A 27,710-nucleotide genomic window follows, 5' to 3' on the forward strand; every position below is an offset into this window, starting at 1 on the left:
GGGTGGGAGCAACTCTGATATCTGGGGGGAGCTGGTTCCAGAGGGTTGGGGCCACCACAGAGAAGGCTCTTCTCCTGGGTCCCGCCAAATGACATTGTTTAGTCGAGGGGACCTGGAGAAGGCCAACTCTGTGGGACCTAACCGGTCGCTGGGATTCATGCGGCAGGAGGCGGTCCCGGAGATATTCTGGTCTGGTGCCATGAAGGGCTTTATAGGTCATAACCAATAGTATTAAATAGTTTTACAAGATGAATTACAATTCACTTTATTGTATATTTTACAAATTTATGAGGCCACCCAGAGCCCTGATGTCCATTACTTCTAAAAGATCCACGGGGATATGTATGACATTTCTGGAAAGGGAATTCAGGGCTTCAGTTATAATGAAAGAAAGCCCTTCTTTTTTTTGCAGTTCAAACAAGCATACATTTTGGCCAAATCAAGAAGAAGTTCATTGAAGAAGTTCAGCTATAATGGAAAAATGTCCTAAGGAAAAGCAGGATACAGTCCGATTTAGTGCAGTTAGAGGAATGAAATGCAGATGCAAAATGTAATGTTGCTCTTGGCCATTATAAATAGGCTCCCAAAAGGATGGTTGCTTTCCTCAGAAGTTCTTTGTGATTGAGATAAAGGGGGATCTTCTTGTCCACCAGCTGCCATCGCACCGTCACTTCGAAGTCACAACCCTGAAGAAACTGGAGAAAGAAATCCCAGACAGAAAAAAAGTTAGTGTCCCAGCAGTCTGATGAAAGGCAGAAGGAAACAGTCTGCGATATAAGCAGATGACCTTAAAAACCTCAGTGAGTCTATTAATCCGAGATTGATGAGAATATAAATCGCTTTTAGGGTCTGCGCTTTTTCTCTTTGCTTATACAATAGAGCAGTGTTTCCCAACCTCGGCAACTTGAAGATATTTTGCTACCCGGGGAAAAAAAGTTTTGCTATCACTGGGCTAGATAGTTGTTTGGTTGCTGGGGGTTTTAACTCCTGCATTAAGCAGGCTGAATTAATAGACCCCTTTAATGCTATGATTTTATGAGGAACCTCTGAATACTGAACAACGGCAAATAATTGGCACACATATATATTGCAATGTGCACTGCAAACATGAATTTTCCCTTCAATATTAAAGATCCTCATAATAGTTTAAGAACACAGTATTGAAGTATTGCTCTTTAAGATAAAAAGAAAGAAAGAGTAGAAGGAGATATTATCACCTGCAATTAATGCAGGAGAAATGTTATATCATTCTGGCATAACAAAAATCACCTTTAATAATAAATACAAAGCTTTCCATTTTGGCATCTGTGCAATACTGGAAAGCAGCACTGAATACCTATTTTCTGATCTAGTGAATATCAGGAGTTAATATTGGCTACTGTGTTCCAAACGTATGATACTGTAATGTGTAACTCCCTCCCAAGCAAGCAACAGAGTGTGACTGTTTCTGTAGTAGACTTGCTGAACGTTTCTCTTATTACATTGCCAGGAATTGTGATCCATTCTCTGTCTCTATCTTATATACATGTGTACACACACACACACACACACACAAATGCACAATCTCTCTTTTCTGTGTTCCTTTCTTTACCATCATTTTGTCACTCAGAGTGTCTTCCTAAATTTCTTTGGACCGTTCATCTATCTTCCCAGACCCCCACCACCCTGAATTTTGTTCACAGAACCTTAGAATCTATATCTTGAGGATAGCATGATGGTAGGAAATGACCTGGTGACACCTACTGAATTCAGACGCTTCATTTCGACATCATTCTGATCTTCAAAATGTACATTGATGGCCACTGTCTCTATCCAAGCATTGTCTGTGTTCCTTGGATCATCCACGTACCCTTTATATATCTGGAAAAAGATAGGATTCAGGGATTATATATATATATAATCTATGGAAAAAGATGGGATTCAGGGATTATATGTATATAATGTGTTCGGAAACTTCAGATCGTGCAGAATGCAGCTGCGAGAGCTATCATGGGCTTCCCTAGGTATGCCCATGTTACACCAACACTCCACAGTCTGCTTTGGTTGCCTATCAGTTTCAGGTCACAATTCAAAGTGTTGGTTATGACCTATAAAGCCCTTCATGGCATTGGACCAGAATATCTCCGAGACCGCCTTCTGCCGCACGAATCCCAGTGACCGGTTAGGTCCCACAGAGTTGGCCTTCTCCGGGTCCCGTTGACGAAACAATGTCCCAACCCTCTGGAACCAGCTCCCCCCAGAGATTAGAATTGCCCCCACCCTCCTTGCCTTTTGCAAACTCCTTAAAACACACCTCTGCCATCAGGCATGGGGAAATTTATTCCCCTGGGCCATTTCCGTTTTACGCAAGGTTTGTCTGAGATGTATGATTGTTTTTATACTAAGAGTTTTAAATTGCTTTTTATGGTTGGATTTGTACTGTGTTTTGTGTTGTGAGCCACTCCGAGTCTCCAGAGAGGGGCGGCATATAAATCTAATAACTAATAATAATAAATAGTAATAATATAATCTATATATATTGCTTCCCAAGTGGACAGTTTGATTTCACAGAAGTTTGATTTACTTGGAGTTATATTGTGTTGTTTAATTTTGTTTTCTTCTGACCGTGTGCAGAAGCCGAGTTTCTGGCACTGTGCATGCAGTCGCCATCTAATTTTAAATTTTGTTTTTTAGGATTTTTTTTTTTTTGCTATTGCGTGCAGGAGGAAGCGAACTGGCAGCAAGGTAAGTTAGAAACCAGCCCTGAATAATACCCTATTCTGGGAACCATCAAAAAAGAAACACATCCCCAACCAAATGGTAGAGCAAGCTACTCTATTTAAACAGCCAGGCACTCCACTCTCCTTCACACTAAGGAAGTGACCTAACTGGTTAATAAAAAGTTTAAATAAAATGTGCATAACTCATGCTTTATCTTTGGCAAAGTGCAAAATTTCTGTATTGTTAAAAAGTCATCTTAAAAAAACATGATTCATCCTATATTTATGTGCTATATAACCCCAGCATCGCAAGTGCAATTTTCTACTACTGTCATGCTCTTGGGAAATGTGGCTAAGGTTCACCAAAAATTTTATAAGACTCTTCTTTGCTTTTATCAAGCCACAACTGCATGGCCAAATACCTCTGTTCCTTGATTCAGCAATTTCTGAAATTGTGGCCAGAACTCCCGTCTCAGGACCTGTTTTATTTTTTGTGGCAAGGCTTCCCCAGGTTCAAGAGATCCCTGGAAAGAATCAATGCATTATTAAGTGTAAGAGGCAACTAACACTTTACACATTCTATTCAGCTGTCAGTGTTTGTAATGGGCATCCCTAATAAACTTAATACAATGTTAAATCTCTGAGGTGCAGGCAAGAAGGATTTGATTTCTTAGCTAACATCATGCTGAAAAATAAAATCCAGTATTGGAAACTCAGATAAGAATTATGGAATCTTTTGCTGAGGTACTAAAAGCCAGGATTTTAATTATACGTCTTTTGACCCAGGCAAACTGGACTAATTTTGAATTTAAGGACCCCTGGATGCAGAGATTTACCATCCTTAGCTCTTTGCAGGATTGCCTTGCCCCAGAATTGGAACACAATATGGGGATCCTCCAGGAAATGGGTAACAGCCACGGCCAGAAGGGCTTTGTGCATAGATTTGTCTTCTATACCAATTGGGTGTTTTCCTGGATTGGAAAGCATTACTAAGGATCACTCGTGCCTCAATGGCCTCCTGAATGAATTCCTGCAGTGAACACTACATAGAAAATCAGCAAAAGTTGGCTCCTCTATGTTGTGATTCAGCCTGAGGCTGCTCAGGGACCATCTGTGTCTCTGCTGGCTCCATGCCCGGAGGAGGAGGACAGCGAAGAGGAGGGGGCTGAACAGTCAGACGGGGAGAGGAAAATCAGGAATGGGATGAAGGAGATCAGCATGAGAGCCCCGGGGGGGGGGGCTCTCCCCAGCCAGTAGCTTGGAGTCATTAGGTGATAACGCACAAGCTGTCATTGACATGAGACAGAGACGTTCAGAGCAACAAAAGGAGCAGTTAAAGGAATATTATCACCATTGAATTAGAAACAGTTGGGTTTGGGTGTGGTCCTCATCAGCAGGGTTTAAAAGGCAGGCAAGGCCTTGAAGCCATGTGGAGTGTTATCAATTGGAGTTGCGGTGACCTGTTTTGATTCTCAGCATCTCTGATCTTGGCTTGTGGCCTAGCAGTCTGGAAGACTCGTGGGAGGCGTATGTTTGCTATCTACAGCTTCGTCTTGGCAGCAAGAATCTGGTATTGCTTCATGGACTATTGCCTTTGTGTATATATTTGAAGTTCCAGCGTTTTCCCTGTTTGTAAGGACATTTTCTGTTACCTGTGTTTTCCTTGAATTATATAAACTGCCTTTGCCTTTTACCAGTGTGTCTGGCTTCTCTTTTTGGGTTGGTATTGGCTTCTGGAGTGACCCAGACAGAACACTCTATGACATGTGGACTTCAACTCCCAGAATTCCTGCGCTAGCATGATTGGCTCAGGAATTCTGGGAGTTGAAGTCCACAAGTCATAGAAGAGCCAACTTTGCCTACCCCTGGTTTACACACAAGCCACTAGTTCTGACTTGGTAGGCATCAGTGGGGGGTTTCAAATTTTTTTACTACTGTTTCTGTGGGCTTGGTTTGGTGAGCATGGCAGGGGAAGGACACTGTAAAATCTCCATTCCCATCCCACTCCAGGGGAAGGTTACTACAAAATCCCCATTTCTTCCCGATCAGTTGGGACTCGGGAGGCAGAGAATAGAAACAAAGAAGATTGACGGCAGGAAAAGACCTCATGGTCCACCTACTCTGCCCTTATACTATTTCCTGTATTTTATCTTAGGATGGATCTATGTTTATCCCAGGCTTGTTTATATTCAGTTACTGTGGATTTACCAACCACGTCTGTTGAGGGGCAAAGCCAATCAGAGGTGGTATTTACCAGTTCTCTGATTTACTCAAAATTTCCGCTAGCGTTTCTCCAGAATTGGTCAGAACCTGCAGAAATCCACTTGGTAGGCATGTTCTGAGTTTGATTCATTTGATGTTTCATAATCTTTAAAGACTAAGTTGTTTCCTCAGGCACGGGGCCTATAGATTGGATGAACTGTCATTGTGATTTTCTTTGATATAATTGCAACTATGTGGTTGAATTGAAGGAGTAAGTACGGTAGGTTTTTTAGATACATGCTACTTCATTGGCATCAAGCCACTAGTGGGTTTCACTAACCTTTGCTACTGGTTCTAGAACAGCAGTTTTTTTGCTTAATGAAAAATATACCCAATTCATAAGTTTTCATTATGGAAAACTTCAGAAGGCAGTCATGCTTTTATTTTTCCATATATGTAGTCCTTGATATATTAGTCACTTAGCGATCGTTCACAGTTACAATGGGTCTCTTCGGGACTACTTATGACCTGGTTCAATATTCTGATTTCCACCCCTTCCCCCATGGTCACTGTTGTCGTTAGCTCTGGCCCAGCTCCTGCCCCAAGGACTGTGGATGTGGGGGAGACATCCACACGCTGCAGGCCTGTTCTGATGATGAAGGCTGCTCTGACCAAGAAGACATGAGTGACAGGGAGGAGGAGAGTGTGGCAGACAGCTCAGAAGGAGATCAATTATCTAGCTCCTCCTTGGATTCAGAACAAGAGTTAATGATACAGCCACGCATGCGGAGAGCGATGCATAGGCAACAACAACTGAGAGATTATTATCAAAGAAAATGAGGCCACCTGTGGTTGGGTGGGGCTGTGGTAATTAGTGAGGCTGCTATAAATAGCAGCCTGTGGGGTTGGCCATTGTGGAGGATTATCTGATCGTTGTGTTTCGTGCCTGCTTTACTGACTTTGACTTTTTGTGTGCTGATTTTTCCCCGCTTTGAAACTAAACCAGAGCAAAGTGTGTTTCACTTTGTAAAAGAAAGACTGTGAATTGCCTCACAGCTGCAAGCTAAGTATCACAGAACTGATAAGGGACTTGTATAAATTACCAGTTTGTTTGGAGACGAGTGCTCTTTGCTATACCAAAAGAGGGCTTGGTTTAAGTGAAGTTTCATTATAAAGAACATTGGTTTGAATTTTCAACGTGTGTGTGTCCGAAATTTGTACCTGTGAATTTTTGGGAGGATTCTACCAGAGAGCCCGACAGAACAGTCACATTATTGCGTTTTGGGTGCCTAGCAACTGCCTCACATTTATGCACCATCCTGTGGTCACGTGACCATGATTTTCAACATCTTTTGCAGGAAAACATATTGACTTGTACTTTCAGACTAATGGCAGACAATGGATTTGCTTAATGCCCACAGTATTTGTTTTGGAACTGCCATGTTTGACTAATGATCATTGCAGAAAAGGTAAAATTGGGTGATCTGTAATTTTAGGCTCAATTACAGCTTTAAGACAAGAACTACCAGTAGACATACTGGTATGTTTTTGATAGATAGGTGAGTCTTTGCACTGACAGAACTTCAGAGGCTTGACATTTTAAACAGGGAACTTTTATTCTGGCATTTTCAGCACCACTCCAGCTCAGCTTAAATAGAACAGTGAACAGACTTCTGAAAGCTCCTTTCATAGTGTGGCTGTCAGACAGCCAACCAATCACAATGCTTTAACTTCCCACTTGAAAGGTCTCTTCTGCTTAGCCAATCAGGCTTCAGCATCAGACTTTTTGGCCGGTCGTAAGTTGAGGACTTTGCATTTCTGGTGGGGTTGTAAATCGAGGACTTAACAGTTTTAACAAAATTTGTTGTTTTAATAGAACGTGTTGTTTTAATAGAACATATTATTAATTGGCATGATTTTATTAAAAAACCAACTTAGATCTTATTGAAGATAGACTGCCCCATATATGCTTACCCCAAGCAAAGCCCAATTATCCAAGAAAGGGAATTTAACCACTAGAACTTCCAGCATTTTCTTCAAGTTTTTTCTATAAATGGATCCATCAACATTCCTCCGCCAACTTAAAAAAAAAAGAGATTATGGTTCACTGTTGTATCTAAGATACATGAAGACATCTATAATACTAAAATAAAATGAGCTCTGGTTGTTATCTGGATGAGAAGCAGAATACAAATGTAATTATCTAAATATATATTGTATATATATCAAACTCTAACAAATATTCAATCAAACTCTATTAGACAAATAAGATATTCATTATGCACTTCCCCCCCAAAAGAAGATATAGGCCTCTGCATAGTAGTTAAAAATAATTGTGATAGACTTTTCCAGCATTTCTATCCTATTCAGCCTCAAATATTTATTCAATAAATCATAAACTAAAAAGTTAATATTTTAGTTGAATGAAGTTAGATGAACGTTCTGCTTTTTGATAGTGAGAAAAAAGTCTTTTTAAACTACATGCAGCTTCTTATGACCTACATCTGATAATGAGCATCCAAGCTTTTTCCCCCCTCTCTTGTTGCCATGGATACCACACTTAAGCTGCAAAGGTGCTGCTATCAACACCTAAGGCTCAGAAGTGTGATGAGAAGAGGAGTGTAGTTCGCAATACTTAAAAATTAAAATAAAAACAAATTACAACAGAAGCGCATAAAATGTCCTCACCGTGTCACAACTGGATGCAGGGCATGATTGGGTCCAAAGAACCTAAGGATTCCTTGGCCCCTCAAGCCTGTCCTGCCCATGGGATTTCTGAAAAGAGAAACAATAGTTCTGCCATAAGCTAAGGCCATTGGGATGTTGCTCTTCCCCTTGAGCACACTCCCGTCTGGAAATAAATGTTCAAGGGGGGATCAAGAGAATGATAGGTTAGGCAGATATTAACAGGGGTTTAGTTTGAACCAAGGCTCACTAGTACCTATATTTGAAGAACATAGAAACATAGAAACATAGAAGACTGATGGCAGAAAAAGACCTCATGGTCCATCTAGTCTGCCCTTATACTATCTTCTGTATTTTATCTTAGGATGGATATATGTTTATCCCAGGCATGTTTAAATTCAGTTACTGTGGATTTATCTACCACGTCTGCTGGAAGGTTGTTCCAAGGATCTACTACTCTTTCAGTAAAATAATATTTTCTCATGTTGCTTTTGATCTTTCCCCTCAACTAACTTCAGATTGTGTCCCCTTGTTCTTGTGTTCACTTTCCTATTAAAAACACTTCCCTCCTGGACCTTATTTAACCCTTTAACATATTTAAATGTTTCGATCATGTCCCCCCTTTTCCTTCTGTCCTCCTGACTATACAGATTGAGTTCATTAAGTCTTTCCTGATACGTTTTATGCTTAAGACCTTCCACCATTCTTGTAGCCCGTCTTTGGACCCGTTCAGTTTTGTCAATATCTTTTTGTAGGTGAGGTCTCCAGAACAATCGAATTACTGAGGAAAAGGCATTGGGATTGACCACCATCCAACTAAACAGTATTATTTGACTGGCCTGCCTTTCCCTGTGGAGTAAACCATCTTTATATAATATGCTGAAAGAGAAAGACTGACTTCCAATGAAGTATCACAGTAATTGATTATGTCTCTTAGGAATCCTTAAAAAACCAGAGGTGTTTCACAAAGGTGAAGTTCAACATCTCTGGCTATGAGTTGTTTGATTTGAGGCCATTGAACATTTTCACCTCATTCTGTCATTAGCCTTATTGTTATGATCTCCTATCAAGAAAATATCTGGGTACAATTTTCTTTTCTTTTAAATGCTGAACAAAATACAATCACACTTATACAGGTGAAACTCAAAAACTTAGAATGTTGTGCAGAAGTTCATTTATTTCAGTAATGCAACTTAAAAGGTGAAACGTAATATATGAGAGAGACTCATTAATTTGACTCTGGAATGTGCACTCTTGACATATCTTGATCAAACTACTGTGAGGAGAGTGATTTCCTGAATGGAATACAGTGTTCCCTTGATTTTCACGGGGGATGCGTTCCGAGACTGCCCGCGAAAGTTGAATTTCCACGAAGTAGAGATGCGGAAGTAAATACACCACTTTTGGCTATGGACAGTATCACAAGCCATCCCTTAACACTTTAAACCCCTAAATTACCATTTCCCATTCCCTTAACAACCATTTACTCACCATTATTACTGGTACTCACCATTGAATAAGACACTTAGTGATCCTGATATTTATAAATATAATTATTTATTAACAATAATTAATTCTTTTGTTATTTATCTGCAAAAATTATTAGTTTGGCGATGACGTATGACATCATCGGGCGGGAAAAACCGTGGTATAGGAAAAAAACCGGGAAGTATTTTTTAATTAATATTTTTTGAAAAACCGTGGTATAGGCTATCCGCGAAGTTTGAACCCGTGAAAATCGAGGGAACACTGTACTTCCAAATGGCTTATTTTGTTATCTTCTATAACCGCTGTATTTGAAATGGGATATTTGAATTCAGGTATAAACATTAAACACATCCATAATGGGACTTTGACTTCCAAATCCTCATATTAACTAATTTTCAATCCAAAATGGACACATTAAGCAAGATTCCCTCTGTACTAACAGACTCACAGTGGCAGGCCATTTGTGACAGTATAGTTGCCATGGAAACTCTGCCGGTTGATCTCTCCATCCAGGCTGTTGAAGTTTATTCTTGAAAGGTTCTCCAAATTGCTAGAAGAGAGAGGCAAAACTTTTTTCTTGTTAGCATTCCGGGCCAGTGAAGCACAGTTTTAAACCAAAGGACCTCAATGTGACAAAAAATAATCAGTTGAATATTTGTAATACAAGAGTCGCCCAGAAAGTAATGCACCACATTTTTCTTCTTCAACAATTATTTATTGAATACAATGAAACTTACACACAAGAAAGAATGAGGTTTCTTCTACACTCCCTATTTTTCCATGTAATCTCTGTCCCGTTCTATGGCCTTCCTCCAGCGAGACACAAGGTCGTGTATGCCCTGTCAGTATCACTCCTTGTTCTGGTCACGAAGCCATTTCTGCACTGTCTTCTAAGGCAGTGATTTTCAACCTTTTTTGAGCCGCTGCACATTTTTTACATTTACAAAATCCTGGGGCATACCACCAACCAAAATGACACAAATCTAATAAATAAATAAATAAATAAATAAATAAATACATACATACATACATACATACATACATACATACATACATACATACATAACCCCCTCATATATACAATCCCATGTAACATCCCCTTATAAATACAGTCAATCATCAATCATCCCTCCTCAAATTTATACCACTGTCTCATTTCAGGGGACTTCTCCTGTCTTTCCCCCTTTTCTCTCTCATGTTTCTCATTTCTCTCTCTTCTTCCCTTTTTCCCTCATTCCTTCTCCCTCTCACTTCTCCTCTTTTTCCATCCCTGTCTCTCTCCCCCCTTTATGCGTGTGTATGTATACACACTCCAACCATTTCCAAAACCAGTTGTGGGCTGGGGGGGGGGTTCTTATTATTTGGGTGCTTTTTACAATATGCTTCAAGAATCACCTCTCTCTCTCTCTCTTTTGTTTCTCTCTCCTCTCATTCTCTGCCTCAATCATTTTATCATTTCTCCTTTTTTCTCCCCTTTTTGTTCTCATTTCTCTCTCTCCTTTCCTCTCCCTATCTGTCTCTCTTGCTTTCTTTCTCTCTCTCTTGCTACCTCTCTTTTTCTCTCTTGCTTTCCTTCTCTCTCTCTCTCATTCTCTCTCTTGTCCTTTCTCTCTCTCATGCTTTCTCTCTCTTATTCTTTCTCTCTCTCTCTTTCTCTGTTGCTTTCTCTCTCGTTCTCTCTTATTTTCTCTCTCTCTCTCCCTTGTTCTCTCATTTTCTTTCTCTCTCTTGTTCTTTCTCTCTCATGCTTTCTCTCTCTTGTTCTCTCTCTCTCTCGTTCTCTCTATTCCTTTCTTCTCTGTGGAGGCCGGCGAAGGTTTTCCTTAGTTTGAATGTTCTGAGCAAGCTGGCAGGGGATGGGAAGCAGCCCCTTTACTGACAGCCCGGGACGGGAGAGGGGTGGGCGTTCCCATAGCGCTCGGAGTGGCTAGCGGACAGATCGCCAGCGCCGCTGCAGCCACCAGGAGGAAACGGGGGAGCTGCCTTTCTGTTGTCCTTCTGATGCTGCTGACGTGGTGCCAGGGACAAAACGCCCACCCAGTCCTGAGGGAAAAGACGGACTGATTGGGATGGGAATTAGCATCTCTCCCGTTGCGTTACGTAGGCAAGGCAAGGCAGAAACTCGCCAGATGCGGAGCCCAAAAAAAGCACCTCAGGAAGGCAGAAGCGAAGCGCCCCCACCGCCTGCTCGCTTTCCAACGCTGCGCCCATTGCGCCGGGTTCTTTGCCTGAATTCGCCTCCTTTTTGAGGCTCGAGCGAGCCTTCTTCGCCGGCAGCCGGGGGGGGGCGGAGCCCCAAAAAAGCACCTCAGGAAGGCAGAAGCGAAGTGCCCCCACCGCCCGCTCGCTTTCAAACGCTGCGCCCGTTGCACCGGGCTCTTTGCCTGAATCCGCCTCCTTTCTGAGGCTCGAGCGAGCCTCCTTCGCCGGCAGCTGGGGGGCGGCTTCTGCAAGTGGGAGCTCCAGGGCTGAAGCCTCAGCCCTGGAGCTCCCACTTGCAGGAGCCGTCTCACGGCACACCTGACCATGTCTCGCGGCACACTAGTGTGCCGCGGCACACTGGTTGGGAAACACTGTTCTAAGGGCCTCATCCTCTGTGCTGACTAACTGTACTTCTGTCAACTGCAGATTCTCCATAAACTGTACACAAACGTTTGTGAATGTTCCGAACAGTTTCTCTTTCTGCAGTGAGAAATTCAATGATGACATGCTGCTTGTAATGTGCATCACTTACAAACGACCTTTCAAAACACTGCTGCAGCTACATTATCTGTCTGAAGAACACACAAAATTTACACACACACTCCTGACAATTCGCATAATGTATATCTAAAGTTTTGCATTTGTACCATTACTGAAGCCTGAGGAAAAAAATGTGGTGCATTACTTTCTGGGTGACCCTCGTAGAGGCAAATAGCAGCAGCAGCTCTCTAAAAAAAAATTAGACAATGGCCAGGTATAGTGAGAGGCAGCTAGTGGTATAACGCAACTATAAGAGCACTTACTCTCTCAGGAACTTTGTTGTAATATCCTCTTGTGTTTCAGCACTATAGAATGGTGGATTATAGACATCGAACTCTGTCTGCCAGGGCGAAAACAAGCTACTTTAGACTTCAGAGTTTTGCATAGTAACATGTACTCTTATTTCAAGTACAAGGTTTTTGGAGAATTCCAAAGTGAAAATTGAAATTCTTTCTGAATTTCCTTAGGCCTAGCAGATCAGGTACCATACAATACCATATTCCCCCCCAAAAAATTGTTGTAGTGTTCTGCTTTGTTGTTCTTGTGTTCTTTAAGATGAAAATGTGCATACCTTATAATAAACAAACATGGTTGCTCATGCATGAGTAATAGTTATATGTATATGCATCAGACAAGAAAAGGAGACAAAAGGAAGCAAAATCTATGTAAGGCAACACCATTTGCTACGCATTTCAATCTCTTTTTTTAGCTTGCGTCCACATAGTGTTCATATATTGCTGGTGTTCTCCAAGCTTTTCAACTCACATCTTTCCCTTTTAAAGGATCTTATTAATTGCTTATGAACTTCCCATTCTTCACACTGTAGTCTGTTGTAATTCAATCCTTAATCACTTTTAATATAGGATCAAATCACCTCGACATATTTTTCTACTTATCCTTCACTTATTATTCAAGCCCTATTCATGACCTGTTCATTCTTGACATACATCTCTTTTTTTAAATCACACCCACTTCTCAAGCATTCTACTTCATTCAATTAATTTTATATTTTTCCTCACATATTCAACTTTCGATTCCACATAACAAAATGAGGAGAGGCACACTCTTTACACAGAAATGTTTACTTCTTTCAACAAGCATTACAGTGGTACCTCGAGATACGAGTTTAATTCGTTCCGGACCTGGGCTCTTAAGTCGAGCAGCTCTTATCTCGAACGACTTTTCCCCATAGGAATTAATGTAAATAATTTTAATTGGTTCCAGCCCTCAAAAAACTCACAAAGTTAGTCTAAATTATGCAGAAAGACATGTTTTTAATGAAGAAATGTACATGTACATATAAATGAATAATGAAGTTTCTTTCACTTAACTTGTAAACTTTCTTAAACTTTTAAATTTACATATGTTCAACTTCTCTGCCACCCAATCCTGTAGGACAGAGGTCCCCAACCCTTTTTGCACCAGGGACCGGCTTTAAGCGATCAAGAGAGGAATGGGTGAATGAATGGACGGAGGGTGGGAAGGAAGGAAGGAAAGAGGGAAGGGACAGGAACAGAGGAAGGAAGCAAGGAAACTTATGAAAGGGGAGAGTAAGAGAGGAATGAGTGAAGGGAGGGAGGGAGGGAGGGAAGAAGGTGGGAAGGAGAAAGAAAAGAAGAAATAGAGGAAGGGAAGGTAAAAGAGAGAAAGAAAAAGAGCAAGCAAGCAAGCAAGCAAGCAAGCAAGCAAGCAAGCAAGCAAGAAAGAAAGAAAGAAAGAAAGAAAGAAAGAAAGAAAGAAAGGGGGAAGGGACAGGAACAGAGGAAGGAAGCAAGGAAACTTATGAAAGGGGAGAGTAAGAGAGGAATGAGTGAAGGGAGGGAGGGAGGGAAGAAGGTGGGAAGGAGAAAGAAAAGAAGAAATAGAGGAATGGAAGGTAAAAGAGAGAAAGAAAAAGAGCAAGAAAGAAAGAAAGAAAGCAAGAAAGAAAGAAAAGGGGAAGGGACAGGAACAGAGGAAGGAAGCAAGGAAACTTATGAAAGGGGAGAGTAAGAGAGGAATGAGTGAAGGGAGGGAGGGAAGAAGGTGGGAAGGAGAAAGAAAAGAAGAAATAGAGGAAGGGAAGGTAAAAGAGAGAAAGAAAAAGAGCAAGAAAGAAAGAAAGAAAGAAAGAAAGGGGGAAGGGACAGGAACAGAGGAAGGAAGCAAGGAAACTTATGAAAGGGGAGAGTAAGAGAGGAATGAGTGAAGGGAGGGAGGGAGGGAAGAAGGTGGGAAGGAGAAAGAAAAGAAGAAATAGAAGGGAAGGTAAAAGAGAGAAAGAAAAAGAGCAAGAAAGAAAGCTGCAAGAACCCCCCCCCCGAGCCCCCCAGGCCGGCTGCAACCTTTTAAAACACGCGCGCCGCTTCGCAGCTGTCTCCTGAAGCCGAACGCGGAAGTTAGCGTTTGGCTTCAGGAGACAGCTCCTTGGCACTTGTATCTCGAATTTGGGCTTGTAAGTAGAACAAAAATATCTCTCCCCTCCCAGCTCTTATCTCGAGTTGCTCTTAAGTAGAGCAGCTCTTATGTCGGGGTTCCACTGTATTTCCTCACTGTAAACAGATACTATCCATTATTTTTCTATCAGCATACGCACGCCTTACAATGACTCCATCTATAAACTGAGTTCAGAGCTAAAGCCTCTAAAATAGGGTGATCAGATCCCACTATATTTATTTAATTGTATATGTATTTAGTTTATACTTTTCCAGAATTCTCAGAATTGTAGACTGGTGAATTGATGTAGAATTCTTGTTATGAAGATCTGCAGCACAGAATTTGGATTTGTTTGGTAAGAGAATGGTTTAAAAAACCACAACTAATATGCTTGGTCCATTTGGCATTAATCAGAATAACAAAACCAACTCTACATTTAAGATTCCTACCTCCCATGGCACCTTCTCATCCGGCACAGGAAAACGAATGGCAGGAGACTTGGGATACAAGAGGTTCCTAGAACTCACATGAGATAGGGTGGATAAAAGGTCTGAGACATCCTCTGCTTGTTGCTCTCTCATTTCAGCAGCCCTGCTAGAGACTGGGGGGGGGGGGGCTACATTTATTATATGGATCATCAATCAATCCAACATTTTTCTGAATTTTCTAATAGATTCTATTTGCACTTGAGAAGCATTAATGATTTGCACCAGGAGTCTTCAACACCCAGCCCATGGTCCAGTGCCAGTGCAGCCCATTTAGAATTGGGCCATGGTAGTAGGGGACAAGTACACACGTGTGTGCGTGTGAAGCTGCATTTGTGAAAGTGTCATGCAGGCACAAAACCATCCTCCTTCTCCCACTGCTGTCTGCTGAGCCAGAAAGATTGGGGAATTCTGACTTGCACTATTTTAAGTTAGAATAAGGTCTCTCATTAAACTAGCATATTTAATCTTGGATAAGAAACACATATAGTCTACAGAAAGGGGCGGCATACAAATCTAATAAATAAATAAATAAAATATTATAAAGGCAAATGAAGTACCTCAGTTTTTCCCATTTTCTCTAATTATATTAAATGTTCAACTCCCATAATCCTCAATCAACTTGGGTCCTCGGACAGATTATAGGATTATATTTATGTAATGTATTGTTTATTTTATTCTCTCTAATTTTTGAAGGAGCAATACTCTCCTTGACAGGCAAGTAGAGACCAGGAATAGCAATATTTTTATTAATTTATAAGAGAGAGGGGGGCAGGAGAGGAAGGGAGGGGGAAGAGAGGGGGGGGAGAGGGAGAGAGACAGAGAGAGAATGAGTGAGTGTTTAAGGCGGGTTGGGCTGACAGAGAATGATTGGCCCAAAATCACCCAGCCATTTTTTCCATGCCTAAAGCACTACCAGAAGTCACAGTCTCCTTGTTTCTAGTTTGATGTCTTAAGGGACTTGCCATAGGAACTCATATTATTATCATTATCGGCTTGATTTACTGCAATGCTCTCCTTATGGGGCTGCGTCTGAAGACCACACAGAAATATGTGAAGCAATTTATTGAATATGGATTTCTTGCTGATATATTTGAATGATCCCTCTAAAGTGGAAATGAAAGAGATGGGGTTGTGAGCAATGTTTTTCTCTTGCAGTTCCCATGTTGTGGAAAATTTCCCTTTTGAGATTACACTGTCATTGTCATTGTTGGGCTCAGAAATAAAAACATGTACCAGAAGACCTTTGAGGATTTATGTTCTCTTCTTGTTGTTGTGTTTTTATTGACTGTTATGTTTTTCTTCTGTTTTAATATTTCTGTATTATAAACCATTAAAACTCCCTTTTGTTGAATCTAGTGGTAAACATAATAAACAATCAAATATAATATAATATATAAGCCGGAACAAAATAGAAAAATTTTCAGTGTTAAGAACCCTTTTGGCTAAAGAAATGTAGCACTATTTTATCTTCTTCAGCATACTTGACATAGTATTGAAAATCTTTTTGGGATAAAAAGCAGTTTTCTCAAGTTTCTATTCAATTCACATCAGGTTTTTTAGACCCAACAATAGTAATACATTTTTTCTATGCAAGCAATTGACACAAATGCTAACATTTTCATTTAATCAGTCTTCCCTTCTGAGAAAGGCACATTGTGGAAGGTACATTTTGCTTTTCCTCTTTACAATTTAAAGAACATAATGTGGTGCATATAGAGATCTCTTCTCATTTTTCCTAGGGAGTTAGAGGGAGAGCAATCCAACCTAAATTCACCTAATGAGCTTCACAGCTGAGTGAAGACTTGAACCTGAAATTTCTCTCATTGCAATATAGTACCCTCATTAGACCAGTGTTTCCCAACCTGAGCAACTTGAAGATATCTGGACTTCAACTCCCAGAATTCCCCAGCCAGCATCCGCTGGCTCGGGAATTCTGGGAGTTAAAGTCCAAATATCTTCAAGTTGCTAAGGTTGGGAAACACTTCATTAGACAATTTCTCAGGCAAAGGTAATTCAGCAGTGCAGTAAGGATCAACATGGCATAGTGAATATTTATTGCCAGAAGTAATATAGCAAATTAGGGATCTGCTATCTTCAAGAAAAATCTGCCCATTGAGCCACTGTAGCTAAGGTATAAGGCCATTATCACATAATGTGAATTGGTGCTAAGAAAATTTACGTTCATCGTCAAATGAGGCCAAATGAGCAGAACAAAATATAACTTGGAGTAGTGAGACTTCTTTCTTTACTTCTTGTGCATTACTATATATTCAAGTTCTAGTAATTAAAAAAAATATACACCACAATTCCACTATAAAGGATATGCATTATTAGTTTTGTTTTTTAATATAAAGTGGAAAAGAAAGATTAAGGTCCCATTTATTAAATGAAAAAATGATACATACGTGCATACCAAAATACAAATGTAATGAAAAATGGTTCTCAGAAGTATGTGCTTGCAGTGAAACATACCTAAAACAGGAATATCTTCCTCTGTACCAAACCCACTGTTAGACAATGATTGAACAATCCATTGTAATGCATTTGCAAACTGGAATGTCTGGAGAAGAAGCAATCCATGACACGTGTTAATTGCTATATTCATTAAAAAGGGACTTTTGAGAAATAAGGTTGGAAGTACATTTCATCCCCAAGAAAGAACTCTAAAGTTCTTTCTTGGGGAGTTCAAGAACTTGAAAGTGTTTATAGTATTGGTTCATGTGGTAATCTTTTATACAACAGGCTGTTAAAAAATTGTTATCCATTTGAGATATGTGCCTGCTTATATAATGTAGCTTATTATATAACTTAATCAATAACTTACCATATTTCTTGACACAGGGAATTTAATGACTAAAAGAAGGTTCACTAGAATACGGGGATCTGCAGAGATGCCTTTACTTCTGAAAGCACTCAGTGTTCTCTTTTAAATACTATAGTATGACTGACATGATACAGCCTTATACGCCTTCCAGTTCTCTAAGAGAGCTGCTTTATATCTAGATGGGCCCATGCTTTGCATAAGTTTTCAATATTCTCCAGCTAGGCCCCTGCTTCTCAAATACTGGGGCACGTCGCCTTCCTGGGGGTTTGTGGAGCAATGCCAGGGGGGGTCATATGACCCTGGGGAACATGCCTGGTCCCTCTCGATCCATTCCCCCAGATGGGGAATGTTTTCACAGTTGCACACTGCTTTGAGCCCAGAAGAGAAGACGGCCAGGCTGGGCAGAGCAGCTACGTGGGTTTTCAGTGGGCACCATGATAGCCATGAAAAGCGTGGCAAAACTGCTGCTGGACAAGGAGGAGCATCCTCTGCAGCTGAGCAAAAGCTTTTAACAGCACCCTAAAGCAGTAGTTCTCAACATGAGGGTCAGGACCCCTTTGGGGGTCGAATGACTGTTTCACATGGGGAAAGACAAATTTCCCATGGTGTTAGGAACTAAAGCTTCTATTCTGGCGCCTTGGAATATATTTTTACAATCCGACCAATCAGGCGTTTATAGTGGGAGTGTCCCTCTGACCTTCCTGCCAATCAGCTTAAAGCTCTGTTGGGAGAATTAGCGCTAGACTTATGATTGGAGGTCAGCACAACATGAGGAACTGTATTTAGGGGTCACGCATTAGAAAGGTTGAGGATCATTGCCCTAAAGCCTCCATCCACGCCATTCGCTATGAGCAGCTAGCAGAGATGATGCTTATGGGCCAGGCTGGTGACCCCAAAACATTGGCTTCATTAAGCTGGCCTGGCCCCATGTCAAAAGAGGGCCCTAACCACGGAAGTCTATGCCTGCCTAACTGAAAACAGGCTCCATTGAGTTCAATGTGACTTGCTCCCAGGTAAGTGGGTAGAGCAGCCTTCCCCAGCCAATAGTTTGTTTGCAGCTTATAATAAGTAAAATGATAAATATTAACACTAAAATTCCATTGGGGCCCAGATCAGAGAATTGGGGGGGCGGGACACACACAAAATGTTTACTTCTTCCTAGGGTGGAGCACAACAGGAAATAATTGAGAAGCACTGAGCCAGGCTAAACTAAAAGAGCCAAGAGGAAGCTTCAGAAGTCAGCCTTACCTGTTCTTCCAAGTGCAACAACCTTTGTTCCAATAGCTTCATCATTTTCCCCTCATCAAGATCTAGCATTTCTGTTAGTTTATCCACTCTGGAAAAAAAAGATTAATATTTCAAGCAAAGAGAGTGATTATACCCTCAACCATGAGGTTTTGTGATATAATCAACTGTCTCATATTCAAATAGTTAAGATGGTCTTCCACTACTGAACATATACACATCTTTTCCTACTAATTTATATTCTGATTCCTAATAGGAACACTAGGGTTTGGAGTAACCAGAAGGTGTAAAATAAGGTATGCATTAGGAAGGTTATTCCAACCTTTCACATTCTTCTGAATTATACACTGCTCAAAAAAAAAAAGGAACACCTAAACAATCAATTTCACATGCTGTTGTGCACATTCAACTTTGTACAGAACAAAGTATTCAATGAGAATATTTCATTCATTCAGATCTAGGATGTGCTCTTTGAGTGTTCCCTTTATTTTTTTTGAGCAGTATATTTCACAATCTTTATCATGAGCTTGAAAAGAAAGTCTTCACCTGTCTGTGATGTGCTGGATCTTCTGCTCAGGAGTGTATTTTTGCTGAGACTGTTGGAGTTGCAAATAATTTTCCTTCCGGTACATCTCCCAGGACAATAAAGCTGCCTCTTCATTCTTCTCGAATTTCTTTTCTATAGGTCAAATCAAATATAATACATGGAGCTCTTGTCTCAGAAAATTGATAGTTACAGTACAGATGGACATTCATGTATAAATGGGGTAGGACTCACATCAATTTCAGATCATGCAGAATGCAGCTGCGAGAGCAATCATGGGCTTCCCCAAGTATGCCCATGTTACACCAACACTCCACAGTCTGCATTGGTTGCCAATCAGTTTCCGGTCACAATTCAAAGTGTTGGTTATGACCTATAAAGCCCTTCATGGCATCGGACCAGAATACGTCCGGGTCTGCCTTCTGCCGCATGAATCCCAGCGACCGATTCGGTCCCACAGAGTCAGTCTTCTTCGGGTCCCGTCAACTAAACAATGTCGTCTGGCGGGACCCAGGGGAAGAGCCTTCTCTGTAGTGGCCCCGACCCTCTGGAACCAGCTCCCCCCGGAGATCAGAATTGCCCCCACCCTCCTTGCCTTTCGTAAGCTCCTTAAAACCCACCTCTGTCGTGAGGCTTGGGGGAACTGAACTACCCTTTCCCCCCTAGGCCTATACAATTTATGCATGGTATGTTTGTGTGTATGTTTGGTTTTAAATAAGGGTTTTTAAATTATTTTAAACATTAGATTTGTTATATGCTGTTTACTACTCTTGTTAGCCGCCCCGAGTCTACGGAGAGGGGCGGCATACAAATCTAATAAATAATAAAATAAAATAAAATAAAATAAAATAAAATAAAATAAAATAAAATAAAATAATAAAATAAAATAAAATAAAATAAAAATAAAAATAAAAATAAAAATAAGAATAAAAATAAATAATGACAAGTATGGCACTTGGATGAAATTAGATTAGATTTCATTAGATTAAATTATATTAGATCCTGTGGAGGCAACTGCTCAGTAATGACTCGACTCAATCATTGATAACAATGGATTTAAGAAAACATAAAGAGCTGATAGATAAATTATTGAAGATTGGACTGGCTGCCTCAAAATATCAGGGCCTTACTGAGCTGCTTGTGCCGTGTGGCTGGCTTCTGAAGAAACACACACTTGACAAATATCAGCAGGTGGCTTAGGAGGATAAAAGGTGGTGGAGCTGGTGGCCTGCCATTATACTCTTCAATCAGGTCATGACGCTGAAATTTCCAGATCTGGTCAGTGTGCTCCTGCACCTGCTGGAATGTGTAACTGTGAAGAAGAAAAGCACCCGCATTACTGAATTTAATCTACATGACTAATGAAAACAAAGAGCATAATGGTACTACTACTCTCCCTGTACTGTGGGTCAGTACAGAAACATCATCTCCATTTATGGAAGTGGAAGAATTGATATTATAGAACAGTGTTTCCCAACCTTGGCAACTTGAAGATATTTGGACTTCAACTCCCAGAATTCCCCAGCCAGCGTTCGCTGGCTGGGGAATTCTGGGAGTTGAAGTCCAAATATCTTCAAGTTGCCAAGGTTGGGAAACACTGTTATAGAACCTTTATTAAAGCTGCCTTTCTTTATCTGCCTCTGAGCCAAGTATTTTTGGTTCGCTTTCTGTTCTATAGTAGAGATTCTCAGTCTTTCACCTCATGGTTGTCCCAAAGGTTTATTTTTTCAAGAGGCAAAGCCTCTAACTCCACATGATGACTTCCCGCCTGACACAGGCATTTACAGTGGGAGCGTCCCTCTGAACTGTCTGACAATCAGCTTAAATCTCTGTTGGGAGATTTAAGTGCTAGACTTATGGTTGGGGGTCACCACAATATGTGGAACTGTATTAAGGTTCGTGGCATTAGAAAGGTTGAGAACCGCTGTTTTAGAAGGTCATTGAAGCACTTAGAGGTTCATCTGGGTCCTCTGGATCACCAGAGTAAAGCTCCTGGTTCCAGTAGTCTGCAATTCCCCCTCACACACCTCTGGAAATCCATTCCTACTTCCACACCATTCAAAGGGGGTTCATTCCAAATTGTATAGCTAAAAGCAGGGGTGGGCTACTGCCTGTTGTGGTTAGCTCTGGCCCAGCTCCTGCCCCAAGGACTGTGGATGTGGGGGAGACATCCACATGCTGCAGGCCTGTTTTGCCCCCCGGTGGAATCTGCTGATGAAGGCTCCTCTGACCAAGAAGACATGAGTGACAGGGAGGAGGAGAGTGTGGCAGACAGCTCAGAAGGAGATAAATTATCTAGCTCCTCCTTGGATTCAGAACAAGAGTTAATGATACAGCCACGCATGCGGAGAGCGATGCATAGGCAACAACAACTGAGAGATTATTATCAAAGAAAATGAGGCCACCTGTGGTTGGGTGGGGCTATGGTAATTAGTGAGGCTGCTATAAATAGCAGCCTGTGGGTTTGGCCATTGTGGAGGATTATCTGATCGTTGTGTTTCATGACTGCTTTACTGACTTTGACCTTTTGTGTGCTGATTTTTCCCCCGCTTTGAAACTAAACCAGAGCAAAGTGTGCTTCACTTTGTGAAAGAAGGACTGTGAATTGCCTCACAGCTGCGAGCTGCTATACCAAAAGAGGGCTTAGTTTATTTTCATTATAAAGAACATTGTTTTGAATTTTCAAACGTGTGTGTGTCTGAAATTTGTCCCTTTGAATTTTTGGGAGGAGTGTACCAGAGAGCCCGACAGAACACTGCCCAGATGGGGAAGAATGCAGTGGGGTAGCAAAAATGGAGCTCCACCCCAGAGGACCCAATTTGCACTGAAAGATGTTGAAAGAAAATGCATAAGCCACGCCCACAGTGTGGTTTTGGTAGCCCTTCACTGGCTAAAAGGCTGTTCCATACTGTTCTATACTAAGTCTGTTTATGTTCTATAGTGGCTTATAGTTGTTACAACCAATGTGAGGGGCAGCCACCTTCATTTTCTTTTCTTGTTAGCCTCAGGGCCCTTTAGGATGAACAGGCAATACAGAATCCAGAGTGTGGAACTTACTTGAACATAGCAATGAGGAGATTGAGAAGGAGAATGTTGGTGAACAGTAGATACAGGCAAAGCAAAATTACTGTCAGCCACTCTGGGAAAATGGGCTTCTGGTTGGTTTCACTGCTCTCTGGACATTTGGGCTTGTATGGATCTGTCCCATTTGGGCTGCACTGATCAAAGTTGAAATTCACTCCTGTTAGAAAACATAGCAAAGCCAATAAATGCTGGGTGTTACAGCAATAAGAGGAAGATAATCTAATTCCATGATGTATGATAAGTAATCTACTCTATCGCCATACAAACAACAGATATCTATCATTATAAAGCAGCGGTCCCCAATCTATGGCCCGCAGGCCACATGCGGCCCGCTGAGGCCATTTATCTGGCCCACGGGTCTTTTCCAAGGCCGCACTGGTAAAGCAGTGAGAACGTCCCCCTAAATCTCATCTCACCCGAAAGCCAAGCTGGGCACAACACACACATATACCCACACACACCCGCCACCTTCTCTTTGAGTTGCTAGCTCCTGTTTTCTGAATGGCGATTGAATGGGAGTCCGGGGTCGGAGGGTGGAGGCTTGTCGGGTGAGTCCTCCACGGGGAGAGAAGAGGGAGAGTGAAAGAGGGAAGAGAGAGAGAGAAAAGTGGAGAGAAAGAAAGAAAAGGGAAAGAGAAGGGAAAAAGCGAGGGAAAGAGAAGTGGAGAGGAAGGAAGGAGGGAGGGAGGGAAGGGAGGGAGGGAGGGAAGGAAGGAAGGGGGAGAAAGAGAGGGAGAGAGAAAGGGAGGGAGGGAGGAAGAGAGATAGCAAGAGAGTGAGAAAGAGACAGAGAGCAAGAGACAGAAAGAAAGCGAGTGATAGAGAAAGAAATAAGGTATGTGCAGTGCGCATAGGAATCTGTTCATAGGTTTTTTTATAGTCTGGTCCTCCAACAGTCCGAGGAACACTGAACTGGCTCCCTGTGTAAAAAGTTTGGGGACCCCTGTTATAAAGGCTTTAAAAATATTTTTTAATGGAAAGGCCTGGGGTGAATGATTCAACCCTCTATGATCTGATTTTTAAAAGGTAGTAGTGCTAAATAGGGGAGATGATGCAGATGTGAAGACACTATGAGCAGCTATTAAGATGTGCTGCGATTGAAATGCTGCCAGGGACGGGTCACAACTTATCTGAGGACCTTGTGGTTGTTTGGCTTGCTATTTATAGCCAGAGTCTATGAGCCCTGGAACACTGCAATGTCATTGTTTTGGGATTAAGAAGAGAGTATCATGAGGCACATACTTCATATGCCATTTAAGCAGACCAGAAATGGATTAAAAGAGAGGATTTCATTTGGTTAAACTATAAAGCCAAGCTAAATGGCTTTGTTTGAATTTGTGCTGCAGCTTTATCTGGTATGGCATCACATTTCACAATTATCTACCCTGTCAGCCATTTGTTCATAGTTTTATTAATTTTTGCACACCATAAAATTTATACAAACACTTCTCAGAGATGGTCACTTGTGGGATAAGACATTTAGTGATGAACAGTTTGTCATTGTGGAGACAGAATGGCGCACCCTAGCGGCTGGCAAATCACACTAGATAAATGTGACATTCTGTGATACGGTCCTGTGTGACCTTTTGTCTATGTGACAATTCACACATTTCTCCCCTTTCCCTGGAAGACATGCTTCCTTATCAGTTGAAGAACAGCTCTGGAAAAGACCTCCAGATCTGCACGTAGGCCATGGACTTTTAGCAACAACATGAATTGACCACTCACTGTCCAGGAGGCAATCATGAAGCCTCCCATGCATCAACTAACAAATAGGATCCTGTCTACCCAATGGGATGTAACGTGATGACTAATGGTATTTATTTTATTTATTTATTCATTTGTCCAATACACAAATGCATAGGAAGAAAATAGACATGAAGTAATATATATAAGGATAAAAGTGAAAATAGAGGAGAAGATATATGAAAGGAAGAAAATATATATGATATATGAGATAAAGGAAAGACAATTGGACAGGGGACGAAAGGCACACTAGTGCACTTATGTACACCCCTTACTAGCCTCTTAGGAACCTGGAGAGGACAATCGTGGATAGTCTAAGGAAAAAATGTTGGGGGTTAGGAGTTGACACTATTGAGTCCGGTAATGAGTTCCACGCTTTGACAACTCGATTGTTAAAGTCATATTTTTTACAGTCAAGTTTGAAGCGGTTCTTATTAAGTTTGAATCTGTTGCTTGCTCTTGTGTTGTTGCGGTTGAAGCTGAAGTAGTCATTGACCAGTAGGGCGTTGCAGCATATGATCTTGTGTGCAATACTTAAATTGTGTTTTAGGCGCCGTAGTTCTAGGCTTTCTAGACCCAGGATTGTTAGTCTATTTTCGTAGGGCATTCTGTTTCGAGTGGAGGAGTGAAGGGCTCTTCTGGTGAAATATCTTTGGACGTTTTTAAGGGTGTTAATGCCTGAGATGTGGTATGGGTTCCAGACAGATGTGACTGGTTGATAACAAAAGGGGGTGCCAGGCTTTGTCCAAAGGAGAAGTGCATTCCCACAAGATAGATATTCAGCAATAGAGTGGTCAATGCCTGGAATTCACTACCGGGCTCTGTTGTTTGTTTACCCAATCCCAAAATCTTCAACCTTACATTATCTACAATAGACATCTCCTCTTTTCTAAGAGGTCTGTAAGGGACGTGCATAAGTGCACCTTTGTGCCTACCGTTCCTGTCCAAATGTCTTTTTTATCTTTTCTATCTCTACTTTACACTTATATTACGTTAAACATACTACAATACTATATTTGTATGACAAATAAAATAAATAAAATAAATAAAATAAATAAAATAAATAAAATAAATAAAATAAATAAAATAAATAAAATAAATAAAATAAATAAAATAAATAAAATAAATAAAATAAATAAAATAAATAAAATAAATAAAATAAATGAAATAAATGAAATGAAATGAAATGAAATAAAATAAAATAAAATAAAATAAAATAAACAAATGCCATGCTGCCTCCTGTCTCTTGATTGACATCAGTCATAATCACGGTCAAACAAACTGAACCTTGGCCATCCAGAGTGTGAAATCATTCTGTACTGCATACCATCAACATAGGAAGGGATCTGTCCAAATAATGTCAAGTACGAATGGTAAAAAACACCTCGGAAGATCCAGTCTACCCGCTTTTCGTTGTGGATCAGGATAGCTTGTTTGGCTACTCCAAAGGATACAATCCAAACCGCCAAGAGAAAGAGGAAAAAGAAGACATCCTTCATCTGTGAACCCACCAAACAAAGCACAAAGAACATCTTTGGTTCAGGCATCTTCAGCAAAAAGAGTAAATTATGAAAAATTGCCATGGTATTTATCAGTAGAAACTACAACTTACCATTCTCTTCACTATAATAATCTTGGGACCAAGAGTTTTACTGATTGTGAATATGTGCAATAGACGCAGGCAGAAAATAATGAAAGCTAAGGATAGTACAATTCTTCCAGGGTACAAAGTTGATGGGAACCATCTTAGTGCAAAGGATAGAAACAAAAATACTTATGTTAATTGTATTATCAATGTAGCATTGGGGCGACGTTCCCAAAGATTCTTGGTCTTAATTATAAGGACATCTTTATTGCCAAAGGTTGCAGAATGAAGTAATATTTTTCTTAAGGTAAACAATCGTTCACACAAAGAGGATTATGCATACATTTTTTCTACAGCAATATTTCATGGCATATTGCTGTATTAACATATTAACCAAAATATGAAAACGCATATTAACCAAAATATGAAAAAGACTCAGAGGAATTGTGGATTAATAGGATAGTAAATCTTTTCTAGGAAAAGACTAACCATTCAGGACAATTCTCTGTCCAATTGATCAAAGAGCTAACAAAGGGGCATTGCATAAAATGAAACGTCCTCATATATAGAGTTAAAAGGAAAGGATTTGAATTCTAAGGCATGTGTTGAGAGAATGTGATATAAACTTAAGTCTGATCTTAGGGCATTTGCAGCAAAAGAAACCGGGTGAAAATTATTTGCATTTTGATTACTTTTTCTTTTATACATTATATCAGGTAGATTTTTCAAAATAGTAATTAGCATAATGAAGCAATCCTCCCACGTTCCACTAAATTTTTCTTTGAAAAATAAGATAACCACACACAGGGACTTACCTACAGACCAAGCCAACTATAAAGATCATAATGGCACACGCATCCAGTTTATTCCAGAAATCACTGAAATATAAAGAAGCCATTTTGACCAAGCCAAACCCATCAGGATCACAAAAAAGCTGAAGAAAGAGAGAGAGAGAGAGAGAGAAAGAGAGAGGGAGAGAGAAAGAAAGAAAGAAAGAAAGAAAGAAAGAGGAAAAGGATTTACCATGGATTGGTTCAGACATTGTGATCCTGCTAATAATCTACAGCATATTGAGAAGAAAATAAGCTTTAGGGCTCCCTCTTCTACCATCTCATGCACTCATTTAAAAAAGATTTCTGAAGTTGTTAAATCACAGTTTTTATTACACTAGTTTCAGCCCTTGGGTTAATCTGATTTTGAATTAGGATGTTGAATGCAATATCCTTAAATGGTCAGGTAGGTTTTTTTTGGATTTACAGAGAAAACTTTCCTACTACTGTATATAGAATAATCAATAACATCTCAAAACGACATATACAGGCTGCCTTTCCTTAAGATCTCACTGTGAGATACATATACTATATTATGCCATGCTTCCCTGTATGGATATTTCACGATTTCTCTATTTTTATGTGGTGCATGTCCTCTGAGGTATTTTCAATTATATTGACCACTACCAAGCATCACTTTACTATTTTATATCTTATTGGGAATTGTCAGACATGGTTAGCTATATTTATTCTATGGAGTTCATAGTCTCTTCTGGGAACCCCATTGTGTAACCTGGCTACTTGCATCTGATAGTTCCCAATAAGGATGGAAATGGTAATTCAATGTCTCCTAGAGGTCAGTGACAAGCCACAGTCTTAAGCTAAAGAGCAAAGTTGTATTGATTTGTGCAACAATACCTGCCGGGCCTCTTCACACACTAAGGAGAAAAGCCAGAAATAGATGACATATTCTGGCCAGGATGGAGTTGATTGGAAGTCTGTCATCAGCACAAAAGCAAATAGGCAGAGAAAACTGAAGTAGGAAAGGATGTTGAGGTGGAAGATGACCACAGGGGCAGTGAAGAAAGCTCGGAAGCGGTTTACACTAGTAGCTGGCTGGTTCCTGTTTTTTCTGTGAATGGAAAGAATGGCGGATTGTCCTGGCTGTATTTACAGCAAGAAGTCAATTTTGC

General features: G+C 40.6%; 1 protein-coding gene across 2 annotated transcripts in view; it reads right to left on the bottom strand.

Annotated features, from left to right (window-relative positions):
- Positions 1-297: 297 nt before the first annotated feature.
- Positions 298-27,710, bottom strand: part of TRPM2 (transient receptor potential cation channel subfamily M member 2) — a 63,451-nt gene continuing 36,038 nt past the window's right edge. The window contains exons 16-32 of one of the 2 annotated variants that reach the window (XM_070754041.1): positions 27,436-27,649; positions 26,563-26,681; positions 25,775-25,907; positions 25,490-25,661; positions 22,390-22,573; positions 20,463-20,644; positions 19,335-19,467; positions 18,792-18,879; positions 17,192-17,279; positions 14,681-14,832; positions 12,080-12,156; positions 9,523-9,624; positions 7,590-7,676; positions 6,876-6,981; positions 3,122-3,223; positions 1,744-1,860; positions 298-695 (exon numbers count right to left, since the gene is read on the bottom strand). In XM_070754041.1, the coding sequence (XP_070610142.1) occupies positions 570-695; positions 1,744-1,860; positions 3,122-3,223; positions 6,876-6,981; positions 7,590-7,676; positions 9,523-9,624; positions 12,080-12,156; positions 14,681-14,832; positions 17,192-17,279; positions 18,792-18,879; positions 19,335-19,467; positions 20,463-20,644; positions 22,390-22,573; positions 25,490-25,661; positions 25,775-25,907; positions 26,563-26,681; positions 27,436-27,649 (2,182 nt within the window). In that variant the 3' untranslated portion in view covers positions 298-569. Of the gene's footprint in view, positions 696-1,743; positions 1,861-3,121; positions 3,224-6,875; positions 6,982-7,589; positions 7,677-9,522; positions 9,625-12,079; positions 12,157-14,680; positions 14,833-17,191; positions 17,280-18,791; positions 18,880-19,334; positions 19,468-20,462; positions 20,645-22,389; positions 22,574-25,489; positions 25,662-25,774; positions 25,908-26,562; positions 26,682-27,435; positions 27,650-27,710 lie in introns of those variants that run through there. The other variant, XM_070754042.1, reaches the window with a different exon arrangement.

The sequence above is a fragment of the Erythrolamprus reginae genome, chromosome 5 (genome assembly GCF_031021105.1).
Source record: "Erythrolamprus reginae isolate rEryReg1 chromosome 5, rEryReg1.hap1, whole genome shotgun sequence".
NCBI classification, from domain to species: domain Eukaryota; kingdom Metazoa; phylum Chordata; class Lepidosauria; order Squamata; family Dipsadidae; genus Erythrolamprus; species Erythrolamprus reginae.